General features: G+C 37.5%; 1 protein-coding gene across 4 annotated transcripts; it reads right to left on the bottom strand.

Moving 5' to 3' along the window:
• Positions 1–2952: 2952 nt before the first annotated feature.
• Positions 2953–16202, bottom strand: LOC149022344 (calcium and calcium/calmodulin-dependent serine/threonine-protein kinase-like). Of its 4 annotated transcripts, none has more exons than XM_089150471.1 (9): positions 15942–16202; positions 15457–15539; positions 14599–15362; positions 14457–14511; positions 14233–14343; positions 13821–14053; positions 11877–12084; positions 3604–3663; positions 2953–3520 (listed from the first exon to the last, which is right to left on the bottom strand). In XM_089150471.1, the coding sequence occupies exons 3-9, from the start codon at positions 15306–15308 to the stop codon at positions 3344–3346; spliced, it is 1554 nt and encodes a 517-aa protein (XP_089006597.1). In that variant the 5' UTR covers positions 15309–15362; positions 15457–15539; positions 15942–16202; the 3' UTR covers positions 2953–3343. The 4 variants fall into 4 exon arrangements, with proteins under 4 accessions (XP_089006597.1, XP_089006598.1, XP_089006595.1 ...); XM_089150472.1 differs by having other exon boundaries at positions 14599–15359; XM_089150469.1 differs by having other exon boundaries at positions 14599–15539.
• Between the last annotated feature and the right edge of the window lie 514 nt (positions 16203–16716).

Genomic DNA, 16716 nt, shown 5'->3' with positions numbered 1-16716 from the left:
ACATGTGGCCTTACACTCACAACGCTCGAGGAAAAGTGACCACCGCATTAAATGTGATATGACATTTAATGAAGCACGCAGAGATCATCACCTGACTACGAACCCGGTTAAAAACCAAGCCCTCGGGATCGACCGAAAGCTTGGTCTCGGGGGCTCGTGATATGGAGAGTTTATGATCTGACCGGGTTCATACCTGGTCCGACCCTCGACCCCGGTGGAGACGGAGAAAACCGAATCGCTCCCGAGCGAACCGGATCCAGAAGATGGCTTGCTGAAGAAGAAAGATTATTCGGCTGCAAGCGTGCCCTAATCTTACTTATGGATTAGGGTAATCACCCTGATGATCATGAGACTCGAACTGACGGCTACGGATAATCATCATCAAAGGGATAACTATCGCATAACCTAACGGTTATCTCAGGAGTCCTCTACTAGCCCAAACTAGTAGAAGTCTATCGCTCAACGGATCTTATTGATAGATCCAACGACTACCCGAAGAAGGCTTGAGTGCATCCAACGAAGGAGATTCGAAGGTACACTCTATATAAACCTCACTACCATACAAGGTGAGGGACGGATCAATCGATCAAAAAGAATACTATCTGAGACTCAGGTTCAGATACATACTGATAGATCCAAACTATCGGCGTCTCCGCTATCTAGATCACCTTTCCCGTTTCTTCATTCATTAGCTCTGTGCTTCTAGCAGAGCCGTTTGTGATTAAGTTCATCAACTGACTTAGCCTTCGGAGGTGGTATCCCGACCCCAGCGGTCGGGCCACATCTGACGCTTTCGTTTTGCAGGACATCACGTGGAGATCCAAGGGCTGAGCAGACTTTGGACGCATCACCACTTAAGCAAACCTCGAAGGGGTAATAATTTAACTAAAGAACACTAACCATAGTTGCCTCAATAATTTTACCCTGCCATTAATGGAAAATAATCATACAGAGTTATCTCATGATATCAGATCTTCACTTTCTCCCTTAATTTACCCAAATCATTGCTTTAGAATAACTCTTTTGCCATTCTTCATAAGATGACATTAGATTTGACTCTACTAAAAGTTCCATTAAAATCATTGAAGCACGATGATACGAGGAAAATTGCACTGAACCCATCAGACCGGGTTCATAGTCTTCGTCCCGGTTAGACCATGACTGGGACCCACCAAAACCTAATGAATCAATAATGAGGGCGCCGTACTCCAGTTACTAATCCGGTATGGCCTCTCGAACTTTGCGGTAGACGAAGCTGACTTGTAGAAGGCCTCTATTAGCAAAGTGATGAAGGAATCATGCTGAGACTGGTAACTAGTTACGTCCCTAAATATCTAGGGAAAAACCCTAAGATCGGACGGTCACCGAAGGAGATCGAGAATTTGTTCAACGGTCGATGATTAGAGGTAAAATCTATATAAACCAAGTACGTACAACTTATCAGGTATCTGAATCATTTCCCAATTACGTATTCATTATTATTCTTATGCTCTGCAATTAGCCAGAGCCTTTGTGATCAGTCCAGTTATTGACTTAAGCTTCGGAGGTGACCTCTCAACCCCAGCGTTTGGGCCACGTCTAACTTTATTTTGCAGGTCATCTTCACAGATCCGGAGGCTTAACAAATTCTGGACACATCACATGGAATTTTCTTATTAATAAGTTTATTTCATGATTTTCTATTTTTTATTAGGTTTCTAAAATTGGAAAGGTATATTTCTGCACCAAAACTACCACTTGTTGCGAGAAATGAATAGATTTGATAGAGCAAATTTTCAGGCATCAGTGAGAATTGTAATCTCTAATCTTGTTCTTTACCTTAGAATGGATACTCAATTTGGACATTAGCGCATTTCAAGCTGGTTTTAAGGACCCAGCCTCAGCTGTGTAGCATGAATAAATGAATTTTCTACCAAAAATTTTTTAAATAAAATAAAAGAGGCTCCAAAGGTTATGTGGTGTAATGTCAATTTTGCATGTGTTAGTAATCAAAAAGATAAAAGATTCATTTAGAAAAATCATATGGAATACCAAATTTGTCTGTATATTCTAATCTTTGGATTTGAAAGAGTTGATCCTAATGAGATTGACATAAAGTGTAAATAAGTAATAACAAATCTTGGGGTCATTTTTAGGGTTTTTAAAAAATATAAATATTTCATGTCATCAATTAACTGACAGAACTTAACAGTAGTTGGTGACAGTAATTTCAGACAAAGTTTAAGATTGGATTCATAATTTCAAAAAGTATTGGAAATAAAGTAATAATTAAGCTAAAATACAAAGCTGTCTTGTTTTTTTTTTTTTTTTTTTTTTTTTTGTAAACAACAATCTTATTCAAAGTGGGTAATGGGGTTGGGGAACATAGCTCAACCAACCACTCAGTGGAAGACTGCCAATCTTTCAGGCCCGAAATCGAAAGGGCCTTCCTGGCTAAGAGATTTACAATTACATTAGAACTCCTAGGGATAAAGGTAGGGATACAACGCTGTCTAGCTTATATCCCATGGTTTATTCATACCTAAATGTAACATTCAATAAGCCTTCTCTCATTCAAAGAAACTTCTCTCTTGTACTATAATCTAACTCTCATTCCCTTCTTACTTTGCAGACAGAAAGATAACTCTACATCAGAGATATGATTTAATATCAAGGTTGCTGTGCCTGGTCATTTCGGGTCTTTGACTGCTGCAGGTAGCAGTTTTCTGTCGGTCAACCTTAAAATACTCGCCACAAAAGTAGAAAAGAAGGTGGGATTCAATGTACAAACCTTATCGATGTCCAACCCATAGCTGGAGTTGGAGATGCATTACTAAGATGCGAAGTATATTGAATTGAACCTGCTTTTGATTCTTTCACGATATATTGCACAAGTCTTCCATCAAGGACAAGAAAATGACTGACAAAGAACAGTTCATGCCCAATGCTTCTTGGAGGAAAAGAGGAGCCAAGCCAAGGACAGTTGCTGCCCAAACATGAATTTTTATATCAATGACGTTTATATGAAATTCGATTTCTAGTTGAGCTGGTGAGTCAGCTAACTAAATTAACTGGATTATAGTCTGTTCCAATGATATTACAGAATCAAATTGTTCAGTAACTAATGCCTGGATACAAGATACACACATTTAAACAAATACCTAGATACAAGCTTCTTCTTCTTTTGTCTTTTTCTTCTTTGATCAAAAAGCTAATCCAATTATCTATAACATGAATTTGCTTGAAAAATCTGAAGTGATTCCTACACGATTTGAAGCAATTAGGTCATATGCTTTTGAAGACAAATGTGAATGCTTCCTAACCGGCTGGAAAAGAATATATCATTAGCTCACAGTAGCAAAACTTAATTAGGTCGCAGGGAGTGGAGGACTACATCTTGGAGGGAGCTATCTCTCTTCATGGCAGCTTTGAACTCTTCGAATGTGACCTTTCCATCTGTATTGGCATCCATTCTTTCAAATATCTCATCCAGTGTTCCAGGTTCTGTGATATCTGCCGGAAGGCACTCCTCAGGTAATGCCTGCACGGTTCAATGTGTCCTATCAAGAGCAATGGAAGACAAAAAGTGTTGGATTCAAATAAAGTGAAGAGGGGAGATGGTACTCTGAGCATAGATGCCACTTCTTCCTTAGTGATGCATCCAGACCTATCTGTGTCATACATCTAAAAGCCACAAAAATCACAATTCAGTCCCAATTATCTTAAAATTCATCTGCAAAGTCAGAATTCTGTTATAATGGGTTCAAAGGAAACGGAACCGGCCATGGCAAATCTTGTTTGTGAGAAGTTTTGTCCAAGTTGATGGTAAGCGGTTTTCTTTCCATTTGTCTTTCCTTTTTACTGGATATTATCAACGAAGTTGGGAACCTTACAAATCTTCTGTGCATTTCAATGAAAATTTTGGTATCCAGACTCAACTTTAGACATTATCACAATTCAGACTGCATTGGTAGAAAAATAAATAAATAAATTTGCACTTCATGATACCTTAAGCGGGCAAGACATCACATTTGAGGGTTATATATACTGCAGCAGATTAGTGACGCTAAATCCCAGTGCAATTATAATAAAAAAATAAAATACCCTGGACAAGTGGGATTTGTGTAGTAACTAGAAACCCTTATATAATGAACAGTTTATGTAAAGGAAAACAAATCAAACTTTCTTTTTTGGAGGGGGAACAAATATCAAACATGAATATAAATGCCTACACAACCTTGGATGAAGAATCCTTTGTCAATTGTTATAGACTCATTTTTTAATCAAAATTGAATAGTTAACTCTCAGATTTAACCTAACAATTTTGCTCCATAGACGGTTCGCATTTAGCCAACCCATTTAGTTGGGATAAAGCTGGGCTGCTGTAGTTTGGTCACACATTAAACTGTGAGCAATGCTTCAAGCACGATGGCATAGTAAACTCAAATTGTGTTGTTTCATACAGGGGCCACGTGTATCTGTAGCATGTAGGCATGTGTAAGTGTGTCTGTGCGGGGTGTTTTGCACAGGTGGAATTACAGGATCTCACACACATGCATCGTGAATGGACCTCTTATAAAAAATTGGAAAGTAAAATAAAAAAAAAATGGGAAGAAAGATAGAAAGAGAAGGCAGGATCAGCTGTTTCAGGCTGAATTCCAGCTTGCAATGGATCCTTATGTTCAGCTCGAAAGGTATTAGTGGAAGAATAGGGTAAGGAGGATCTTGAGTTGGTACTACTCTGATTCAAGGATCCAAGTTTCCTTTTTTATTTGAGTTCCTATGCTAGATAGAATCGTTGGTCCTTCCCATAAGTAAAGGTATTGGCCTCCTAGTCTCTTCTTTAATCTTCTTCTACCTCCTGCCATTCTGGTTTTTCTCCTCATCCTATTATCTAACTTACATGGTATCAGAGTAGCAAGTGCTCTAGATTACCTTCGTTCCAAAGCTAATAAGGTTCACAAACACACCTATAATTTTTGGAGACCTATTGCTGCTGTTTTTGTGGAAGATTTAAGGTTTTGTTTGAGGGGGAGACAGCACCTGATGTTGCATCATTGGGGTTTGCCGGAATTGATGAAGTAGAGAGGCTGGATCCTTTATATTTTGGATGAATTTGCTGGAATCGAAGACATAGAGAAGCTCGATCTCTATTTTGGTTGAAGATTTGTTGGATTCTTTATGATAAGTTCTAAATTTAACTTTTAAAAGGTTAGTGCCCTATTTCTTCTTGTTTCGAAGGGATTTCTTGGAGAAGAGTGTAACAAGTAATGAGATAATATTATGTAACACGATGAGTGAGTCCCCTTATCATGATCCTCATTAGTCTGTCTTTGGAATTAGTGGCTTCCTTTGTTGGGTCTATGCTCATTAGTATTCTAGTCTAAGTGAGTTTCCTACTGAGGTTTAGGTTTTATTAGGTAAGTGTTAAGAGATATATTCAAATTTCCTTTTGTAATCATAATTCAATTTATTATAAATATGTGCTGGTATGGTAGAATACTCATATTCTATCACCCAAACCTGTTCTCCAATTATGCTCTCTTATTCCTCAATCTCGGTTTCTTCTTCTCTCTACCTACTACTTGTTACAGATCTTGGGATTGTTTACATGGAATCAGAGACATAATCTATTGCCAGTTTGACAGTCGTTTAGGTTTCTAGTTTGAAAAGCGGGACCCTAGTTCAATGAAGAAGATGAACTAGGGCTCCCATAAAGATTTAACCCAGGAAATTGTATGTTTTTCTTGGTTCTCCTTCGTAGCTGCTTCTTTTTTTGATTCTCATGTAATGGTGTGCTATCCTGCTCACTTTGCTGTTGAGTATCTTGATTCTCGACTTTGGTTGCTGTGCTTTTTGTTTGTTGGTGCTGGCTGAGGTTCTTGGTTTTTGCTCTTACTCTTCTGTTGATGCTGAGTGTCTCTCACACTATCATGCAAAATTGAATTGTATGGTGCTGCAGCCATGTACCTGACCTCTTCCTTTTTTTCCCATTTGGATGAGCTACCTGACCTCTTCCTTATGCATCTGGCTTGGAGGATCAAAAAGCATAATCTTAATGGTTTAATCTCCTTCAGAAGCTAAAAGCAGTTAATCTCAATCTATGAGTAGAATTTATTGAAACAACAATCATGTCAGTTCGATTGCTAAAAAAAGTTTTGAATGACCAAGAAGAGCACAGGAAGTGCCTGGAGCTTAACAACCATTTTGTTAAGGTATTCTAAGTAAATCTTCTATTCATTTTGTAACTTCTGTTCAGGAATTTGTCGAGATCACATACTCTGTTTCTTTTCTATCTGTTACCATTTTGTGTCAGAATCAGAAGATCGGCCTAATTTCTAGTTCCAACTTGCAATAGCAGATTTTATTGGGGTTGTATTGACCTATTTTTGAGCGGATGATTTTCTGAAAATTTTGTGATGGCTAAAACTAAGATTGAAAAAAGAAATACCATGACTGAGTGTTCCTCTTCCTCATATCAGCTTACCGAACATAAACTTGAAGGAGTTAATAACTTAAATCAATGGACGAAAATTATTAGAGCAGTGATTCTTGGGAAAGACCAACAAGACCACTTGATGAAAAAACCTGATACTAAAAACCCTAATTGGGAGATGATGGATGCTGTCTCTTAGGACACATGTTAAATTCTATGGAGAAACATATTGTAGACCTTGTTACCCCTATTGATATTGTCAAGGAACTATAGGAATATCTGAATGTTTTGTACTCTACATAGAACAACCTTTCCCGTATATACGAGCTATCCTGGGAGTCCTACCAAGTTGATAGGAAGGGTCGGCCTTTGACCTAACAATTTGCAGATTTGAAGAGGATGTATGAAGAGATGAATTTATCCTTTCCATCAATTCAAATGTTGAAACATGATGAACTTGCTGTGATGAGTCTTTGAGGGCGACTTGGAAAAGATTTTAGTTCAGTAAGATCTCAAGTCCTCGGTGGTGACAAAGTGCCCACCTTATTTGACACATTCTCTAAGGTTCTCCAAGTCTTTAAAGAGAAGTCCCATAATACTACATCTAGTGACACATCTGCACTTGCCACAATCACTAACAATCGTGGATCCAATTCTAGGAATACTTGTGGTCGCGAGCTACTACTGGAGGAGGAAAAAAAAAGCTCTTACCACCTCTCAGGAGTCTACAGATACACTAGTTAGGACTTGTCACTATTATGGTCAGCCAGGTCACATTCAAAGATTTTTGTTGTAAATTGCACATCAAACCCCTCAAGTTTCCAAGACACCCCCATAATTTGAAGATAGAACCAAGAAAATGTCTGCAAAAGACTATATTCACTTTACATAGTTTTAGGCAGCCAATCTCAACCATCTACAGCTACATTTGTACAAACAAGTAATGCCACAACTTGCCTCTCATCCACTTCTAAGCCTTGGACCATTGATTTTGGTGCCACTGATCATATGACTAGCACTCCAAGTATCTTTTCTTCTTTCTATTCATCCACTTCTATGGCCACCGTTGCGAATGGTTCCCACACCATAATTAAATGCATTGAACTATTCATCTTACCCCCATCCCCTAACCTTATCCTCTGTCCTTTATTTACCAGAATTTCCATTTAATTTATTGTCTTTTTATAAACTTACCATTGAATATAATTGTTGTCACATTTTTTCCTGGCTTTTGTCTCTCACAAGATCTTACAATGAAGAAGACAATTGGTAAAAGGTCATGAGTCTGGAGGGCTATGTCTGTTTGACACATCTATTACTTGTTTGAGCATCTCTTTACAACATCAGATTTATTGCGGGCTGGGTCATCCCTCTTTTCAAAGTTTAAAATTACTAGATAGTAATTTTTAGCATATTTTTAAGTTTTAGTGTGAGTCGTGTTAGTTTGGAAAGCTTCACCATGTGAACCATCCACCCTGGGTTATTCACCAGTCTTCCCACCCTTTTCTTTAGTTCATTCTGATGTATGGGGTTCGTGTCTAACAGTTTATACCTTGGTTTTAGATATTTTGTTACCTTCATGGATGACTTTTCCAAAGTTACCTAGCTTTATTTAATAAAGAACTGTTTTAAATTATTTCGTATATTTTGTTATCTTACAACGGAAGTTCATATACAATTTGGCATTATGATTAAGTTTATATTGGAGAAAAGACGTGCTGCAAGTAAATATGTAGACATAGTTAAGGATATGTATGATAGTACAGTGACAAGTGTAAGAATAGTGGGGGGACAAAGTAATGAATTCTCAATTACAGTTGGACTACATCAAGGATCAACTTTAAGCCTATATTTATTTGCACTTGTAATAGATGAATTAACCAAAGACATTCAAGACGAGGTCCCTTGGTGTATGCTTTTTGCTAATGATATTGTGTTGATAGATGAGACTCAAGTGGGGATTAATACCAAATTAGAATCATGGAGAACAACTTTGGAATCAAGAGGCTTTAAATAAGTAGAACGAAAACAGAATATCTCGTTTGTAACTTTAGTCATGATCAGGTAGACGATGAGGTGCTGAAACTTGACAATGAGGAGATTCCTCAAAGTGATTCTTTTAGGTACCTAGGTTCAATCATAAATAAAAGACGTGATATTGAGGATGATGTTTCCTAAAGAATTAAAATAGGGTGGATGAAGTGGAGAGGTGCGTCCAGGGTCTTGTGTGATCAGCGTATTCCATTGAAGCTTATTGGAAAATTCTATAGGACTGTCATTCGACTAGCTATGATGTACGGTGCAGAGTGTTGGGCTATTAAAAAAATCATATAGCTAAACTTAGTGTAATAGAAATGAGGATGCTAAGATGGATGAGTGGCAAAACTAGGAAGGATAAGATAAGGAATGATCATATTAGAGTTGGTCTGGGAGTTTCTCCCATAAGTCAAAAGCTTCGGGAAAGTCGTTTGAGGTGGCACGACCATGTTCAACGGAGACCTATAAATGCTCCTGTACAGAGAAGTGATATAATCCAGATTGAAGGAACTAAAAGAGCTAGGGGCAGACCTAAGATAACCTTAAGAGAAGTGGTGAGAAAGGATATGCATAGCTTAGGCCTTGTATCTAGCGTGGTCTCAAACAGAACTGATTGAAAGGCAAGAATCTTTGTAGCCAACCCATTAGTTGGGACAAGACTTGTTTTGTTGTTGTTGTAGTTGTACACTCTTTTACCTCCTTTATGAATTTTAATGGCAACCTTCATCAGTCCTCTTTTGCCTACACCTCACAACAACATGGTGTTGTAGAGAGAAAGAATCGTCATCTTATTGAAGTGACATGTTTTATATTGTTTGAGATGAATGTACCTAAATCTTTTTGGGGTGATGCAATATTGGTTGCTAGTTTTCTTAATAACTGTATGCCATCTTCTGTTTTAAAAGGGGGAATTCCATATTCTACTTTGTTTCCTTTTGTTCCCCGATTTACCTTACCCGCCATGAGTTTTTGGGAGTGTTTGCTTTGTTCGTGATCTCCGTCCTAGGTTATCTAAATTAGATCTTAGAGCTCTAGCTCTAAAGTCTATGTTTGTTGGTTACTCTAGCACTCAAAAAGGGTATAGGTGTTATTCATTTGACTTAAAGAAGTATTTTGTCTCTATTGATGTTTCATTCTTTGAGTCAACTCCTTATTCTACAGACGTTTCTACTTCCACCCTTGATAATGATGTCCCAATCAACATTGTTTAGACTATTGTGGCACCGGACATTGTTGGTCCAGAAATTCCAGCGGATCAAATGGATGGCTCAATAGTGTACCAGTGATGTTGCCAACCAGATGCTGCCCCTCCTACTCCCATACCTCCACTAGCATCATCTTCTTCTCCAAATTCGGTGGCAAGTCCTCCCCCTCCTTTATCTGCCCTTGATGATCTAGTTTGCCCTTCGTAAAGGCAATCAAAGTTGTGTTCAATATCCGGTTGCTAATTTTGTTTCTTATGCTAACGTATCCTCCACATTCCACAGTTGTTTATCTACCCCTGAAAATTATCCTCTCTCTAAGTTTGTTGGAGGAGCCTTGTTCAGTATAAGATGGATATCTCTATAAAGGAAGAATCATCCACCTTAAATGATAATCATACTTAGTATTTGGTGTATTTGCCTCCTGCAAAGAAAGCCATTGGTGCCAGTGGGTACTTGTTGTAAAAGTTAACCCCAATGGGAGTCTTGCCCGTTTGAAAGCTAGACTCATTACGAAAGGATATGTTGAGGTGTATGGTGTGGATTACTTTGAGATGTTTTATCCTAATGCTAAGATGACATCTAGTCGGATTTTGATCTCTTCAATTGCCATGCGTTATTGGCCTCTATCTCAGCTTGATGTTAAAAATGCTTTCCTCAATGGTGATCTCCATGATGAAGTTTATATGGAGCAACCTCCAGAGGTTGTTGCTCAGCGGGAGAGTGGTATGGTGTGTTGTTTTAAGAAGTCTTTGTATGGGTTGAAGCAATAGTCTTGGGCATGGTTTGATTGGTTCACTTCCATGGTATCAAATTTTGGAGTTACTCATTGTGATAGTGACCCTTTAGTATTTTACTATCATTCTAGCACAGGAAGTTATTTTTCATCATTATGTTGATGACATTATTATCACTGGATATGATTCTATAAGGATTGATAAATTGAAGTTATATTTATATCAACAATTTCAGACCAAGGACTTGGGAAGATTGAAATATTTTTTGGGTATAGAAGTTGCTCAATTCCATAAAGGGATTTTCTTGTCACAACAAAAATATGTACTTGATTTGTTGACAAAGACTGGGTTGCTTGGCCTAAGCCTCTAGATACTCCTATGGATCCTAATATGAAGCTTATGCCAGAAGATGGAGATGTTCTCGATGATACAGAAAGATATCAAAGGGTAGTTACAAAGCTGAATTATCTTATTGTGACTCGACTTGATATTGTGTTCCCAGTCAGGGTTGTGAGTCAATTTTTGTCTGCCCCTAGGACATCTTATTAGGATGCGGTTCGCCGAGTATTGAGGTACCTTAAGAAGGCTCCTAATCCTGGACTACTATGCAGAGACAATAGTCATAGAAGAGTTGAAGGGTTTTTTTATGTAGATTGGCAGGATCACCGGTCGATTGGAGGCCAACCATAAGCTGTTGCACTCTATTGGTAGTAATCTTGTATCTTGGAAGAATAAGAAACAGATTGTTATGGCTAGGTTAAGCGCAGAGTTTGAGTATAGAGCTATAGCAACGGTCACATGTGAGTTGATATGGACCAAACACATGTTGAAGAGCGAGGCTTTGGTAATGATTCCTCTATGACAGTATCGTGTGATAATCAAACTGCTATTCACATTGCTATTAATTTGGTGTTTCATGAATGTACAAAACATGTTCATGAAAGCTACAAGAAGGATTGATTTCTCCCAAACATGTTCGTATTGGAGAATAGTTGGCGGATTTACTCACAAAGTCCTTAGGAGCTGCCAGAGTTCACTATATTTGTAACGAGCTTGGCATGTTTAATCTCTATGCTCTAGCTTGAGGGGAAGTGTTCGATTAGTAGAACAATAGGGCAAGGAGGATCTCGAGTTGGTACTACCCTGGTTCGAGGATCCAAGTTTTCCTTTTTGTTGATTCTTTTTTTATTTGATTTCATACGCTGGATGTAATCACTAGACTTTCCTATAAATAAAGGTATTGGCTATAGGAGGCTTACACAATGAGTAAGCCTCCTAGCCTCTTCTCTAATCTTCTTCTTCTTCTTCTTCTACCTCTTGCCATTCTGGTTTTTCCTCTTCATCCTATTCACTAACTTATATGTTCCACCAATTTGCGGATATGGAGATTTATTTGAAAACAATATCATCTAATACAACTATAAACCTCCCACTAAATGCTATTATGAAAATATATATTATGATGAAACAGAGATTTAACAGAACCTGGAAACAGAGCTGAAGAGCATCATCTCCTTGTGAATTTCTGAGGCTCGAGAACCCACATAGTATCTCTCTCATGTCGACAGTCCCATCATGGTTATTGTCAAAGAGATCGAATATGCGACAGGCAAGAGGGCACAGTGAATACATATTCATTGCTTTTAGGACCTCTTCGAATTCAGCTAATGTGGCAAAGTCGCGATCTTTATGCCTGCATTTTGGAAAACTAATCACTTTTAGAATCAAATACTGCAACATTTGTGGTCCAGCGATGACCCTTCAAGTTTTCTTTGAAAAAATTATATGGACAGTTTTAGCATGTGAACAGATCAGATCTCCATTCAAAAGGTTTATTATTCTTGTCACAAAGGTCTGTTATTTTCTAAATATCACAAGACATTAATTCTCCAACAGATGGTCTAATATAGCCACATGGAAATTTAGTCTATTTCAATCAAATACCCCCATTTGTGTTGGCAGCATCCCGACTGTGTACCAGTACTGAATGCATAAGTAGGGAACTTTCCCAACTTTGAGCATGAATATCCATTTTATATTAAGAAAAGGTGTAAAGATGGATGACTTGATTTTTGGTATCATCACCTTCCCAATTGCATGGATGACAAGCCAATAATTGTGACAATGATAATGATAATAATAGTAAAAACAACACTAATAATTCTAATGGATGAAAACTAAATATCCTAGTGTTATAGATTTCACATACCCAGACAAGTTAATGTGAAATTCTTGATATTTTGTCCAGATAATGCATTTGTCTTTTGTTCTCAATATAAATTTCACATCATATAGGCAGCCAAATTATTGAGCTTCGGTCTGAACATCACAATAATGAGAATATCTTGGGACTGAATTTTGACATGGCAAGCTAATAGATCTTGTGATGGTTGTCTGGACAGTTTACCCAAAAAAAAAAAAGAAGGGTAAATATCACTTACCTCCCCTCTTAGTTGAACAAATAGCACTTACACCCCCTCTTAATTGGATAATATCACTTACCTCCCCTCTTACCTAGCAAATATATCAAACACCTCTCCTCCCTTAACTTTCTTGGTTAAATTTAATTTTTACCCTTAAATATTTTTCTAAAACCCCAAACTACCCTTGGTTAAAATATTTTTTATTTTAAACCCAAATTACCGTAATCATCCTAACAGTTAAAATACTAAATTACCCTCAATTAAAATAATTATTATAAACCAAAACACTATAGTTAAAAACCAATTTATCTTTAATTATTAAAAGCCGAACATACTATTTTTTTTTTTAATTTGATGAAACAATTAAAAAAACACGTACAAGTAAAATTAAAGATGCAATTAAAAAAAAAGGGTATGTTGATAAAATTAAACACGTACTACTATTTTGGGTTTTTTTAATTGTTCGATAAATTATATAAAAATTAAAAAAAAAAAAAAAAAAAAAGAAGGTATGTTGGGCTTTTAATAATTAAAGGTAATTTAGGTTTAATTATGTTGTTTTGGTTTTTTAATAATTATTTTAATTGAGGGTAATTTAGTATTTTAACAGTTAGGATGATTACGATAGTTTAGGTTTAAAAAAAAATATATTTTTAGGCAAGGGTAGTTTGGGGTTTTAGAAAAATACTTAACAGTAAAAGTTAAATTTAACCGAGAAAGTTAACAGAGGGGAGGTGTTTGATATATTTGCTAGGTAAGAAGGGAGGTAAGTGATATTATCCAACTAAGAGGGGGTGTAAGTGCTATTTGTCCAGCTAAGAGGGGAGGTAAGTGATATTTACCCAAAAAAAAAAAGATGGTTGTCTAGACATAGTAATAACAACAGAAATTAAAAACAAACAAAAAAGAGTCATTCTCCAATCAGGGTTATCTACCCAAACAAGTTCCACAGGGTATAGAGGAGCTTGTCAATAAAGATAGGTCTAGAATGAATCCGGAAACTCACATTTTTTTAAAATGTGTCCTCAACTTGTCAAGTTCCTCTATTGTAAGATTATGAGACCCTAATAGATTCCTTAACCTCTTTGTTCGCAACATAACCGTGCTACTCATCAAGCTAGCTATCCCAGCTACTCGGAATTTACGACGGGCATTGAAAGTATGTAGCCGAGAAATGATTTCAGCATCCATGAGCTCCTGATTTGCTGACTGCCCCATGACCCAAGGATGCACGAGAAGCTGTTTACAGATTGAGTGAACAAATAAATTACACACTTTGTATATGGAGTCAATAAAGTAAGCTCAAAACAGAGTGACTCAATTGGTGTTTTGCATCTTTTCAGTTGCAATATGTCTTCTGGATTTTTTTTAAAACAATCCTAATGTCTTGAAATTTGTAGTATGTAAGTATGTCATACCTCTTCAGCAGTTGGTCTCCTTTGGGCATCAACAGTTAGAAGGCTGGATATTAATTTCTTTGCTGAAGGAGAAATGCTTGTCCATGTAAGGTCTTCAAAGCTTACATCTCCCTATGAAGAGACCACATGAATGAACTTCAAAAAAGGATTCATGAAAAGAGCAGCTAAAGTTGGAACATGACAGAGAATTCTGGAGTCAGGTGTAAGGAAAAGAGAAGACTTACAGCCAATATCAGTTTCTGTTTTTGCCGATATGATGTGGCTAGGAAGGGTGTGTCACTGGAATATTGACAGAAAAATGATGGAGATTCAAGAAAAAAGGGGAAGATTCAAAGGGAACAGTTCCAAAAAGAAGTACTAACATACCCAGAGAGTAGTATATAAATGATCACTCCCAAAGCCCACATATCAGTTGCAGATGTTACCCTTCCCTGAGTTAGTGCCTCAGGTGAGATATAGTCAATTGAACCAAACAGTCCAACAATTGGTTCAGTGAATTCCTCTATGGAACTCACACCGAAGTCCATTATTTTCAAAGGTGAATCTGCACTACTGTTTAAGAAAAGGCAGTTCTCTGGCTTCAAATCACGGTGGATGATGCTGGCACTATGAAGGGCACTTAACCCATTGGCAATTTGCCGAACCACAGCTGCAGCTTCTGCTTCAGAGTATTTCTCCTGGTCTACTATTCGGTCAAAAAGCTCACCCCCAGAACAGAACTCTAGCACAAGGTGGACTCCATTTAGGTCCTCACAGAGATCATAGAGGTCAATCACATTTGGATGAGGACTTACTTCTTCCATGATCTTCCTCATAACTATAATCTCGTTAATCAGCAAAGCATCTGAAACTGATAACTTCCATCTTTTATTTGTTTCTGAGGCTCTGCTGTTCTCCTCCATTGGACTGTATGGTGTCCCCCCAGGACTTCCAAACCTCTTGAGAGTTTTGATAGCTACCTGGAATTTTCCCCCACTGGACTTGCGAACTGCCCTTCTCACTATTGAAAATCCACCGGTACCCAAAACTTCTTTGACATCATAATCGTCTGATAATTCCCTTGTTTTCTCCCCCATGCTTGACCCAGTTTCCACTATCAAAGATCACCAAGGATATTGATATGCTTCCTACTTGATGACTCCAAAACAAAGAGGTGGTGTTCTTAAAATTCAAATCTTAGTAGTACAAAAATGGAATTTGAACTACCAGTGCCAAGAATCTCACCCATGATTCATTTGAAAATCATCCAGGTTTCATCATTTGAGAATCACAACTTTATAGAGGACAAGTAGCTGAACCCTAGAGATCTGGAAAGGGAAACATAATATTTAGCCAGTGTTTTTCAGGATAAACAGATGATTGTTTGCACTAGAATGACAAAATAACAAATGCATTACCGATATCTCAATTGTCACCTAGTATTATTATATAAACAAAAAGAAAAAAAGAAAAAAAATCACATTGCATGGGGTCTGTCTAAAGCAATTCAATAAAAAAAAGGAAGAGTAATATTTCAAAAGCATCTCCAAAATCAAACCGAGTTCAGTAATGTGCTTTAAACGATGATTAGGGAAAGGACGGGAAAAAAATTGAGGGGATTACAAACTACTTTCTAAAGGAGGACACCCCAAATCACAAAAACCATCTAGAAACCCAAGAGACACCAAACTTAATTCAAAATCAGAAGACAAGAAAGGACAGAGACCTACCTTACAGATTAGTACCAGGAAGAAATTGGAAGTAGACATTGATTGATATCGTTTCTTCCATTAAATCACAGCTCTAAAGATGTTACTGGGTGGATGTGTAAGGAAATGAAGAACTAAATCTTGTGGGTTCAGGGCCGAAGATGAAGAGATGAGAGATTTTCCCTAACCTTTGGCGTTTCCATGAAGATCACCCAATCTTTTTAGCTCTCTGTGTAGCGAGAGGGAGAGAGGCAGAGAGCCGTTAAAGGATGACGAGTTAGTTAAAAGGGTATTCTTAATAAGGAAACGAACAATGCCGATGGACTCATCAGTTTTTTATTTTAATTTTTATTATTATTCATCAGACTATTCAGTTTTAAATCCTAAGAATGGACGGCCATGCGTCCACCACATCTCCTTGAAAAGGGACCCACTGTTCAGATAGTTCCCACTGCATTGGGATCTTACTTGTGTGATGCATCTGATATACAGGGTGCCCATGATGCCCATTGGATGCATGTCGTGCCTATGATGCCCATTGGATTCATGCCGCATGTATTTTTTTCAATCCCAGCGCGCAACTCAAAACACGGATAGGTTTATTTAAAAAAAAAAACCGGTTTTGCTTCACATAAATTGGTTAAAAGTGCACATGGCATTTTGAATTGCTGAAATTTAATGAAATTCACGTGAAGTGTATCTAGTGATGGGCACCACAGGCACTACCACGTTAGATGCACCACTTAACAAATCTAAAAGGCTCCTACTAACTTCCTTTTCTTGAAAGTAGTTTTCT

The sequence above is a fragment of the Hakea prostrata genome, chromosome 3, assembly GCF_041222555.1.
Source record: "Hakea prostrata isolate BN-2017 chromosome 3, UWA_Hpros_2, whole genome shotgun sequence".
NCBI classification, from domain to species: Eukaryota; Viridiplantae; Streptophyta; class Magnoliopsida; order Proteales; family Proteaceae; genus Hakea; species Hakea prostrata.
The sequence above is the reverse complement of the archived record's forward strand: the minus strand, read 5'-3'. Positions and strand labels throughout refer to the sequence as shown.

What these genes read in the sequence shown, in the direction of transcription:
- LOC149022344 (XM_089150469.1), bottom strand. Translation starts at nt 15,308, where the DNA reads ATGGGGGAGAAAACAAGGGAATTATCAGACGATTATGATGTCAAAGAA. An exon ending in AACAGAAACTGATATTGGCT is followed by an intron (nt 14,344 to 14,456) that starts GTAAGTCTTCTC and finishes GTCTCTTCATAG; the next exon opens with GGAGATGTAAGCTTTGAAGA. An exon ending in CTCTTCAGCTCTGTTTCCAG is followed by an intron (nt 3,664 to 11,876) that starts GTTCTGTTAAAT and finishes TGTGGCTTTTAG; the next exon opens with ATGTATGACACAGATAGGTC.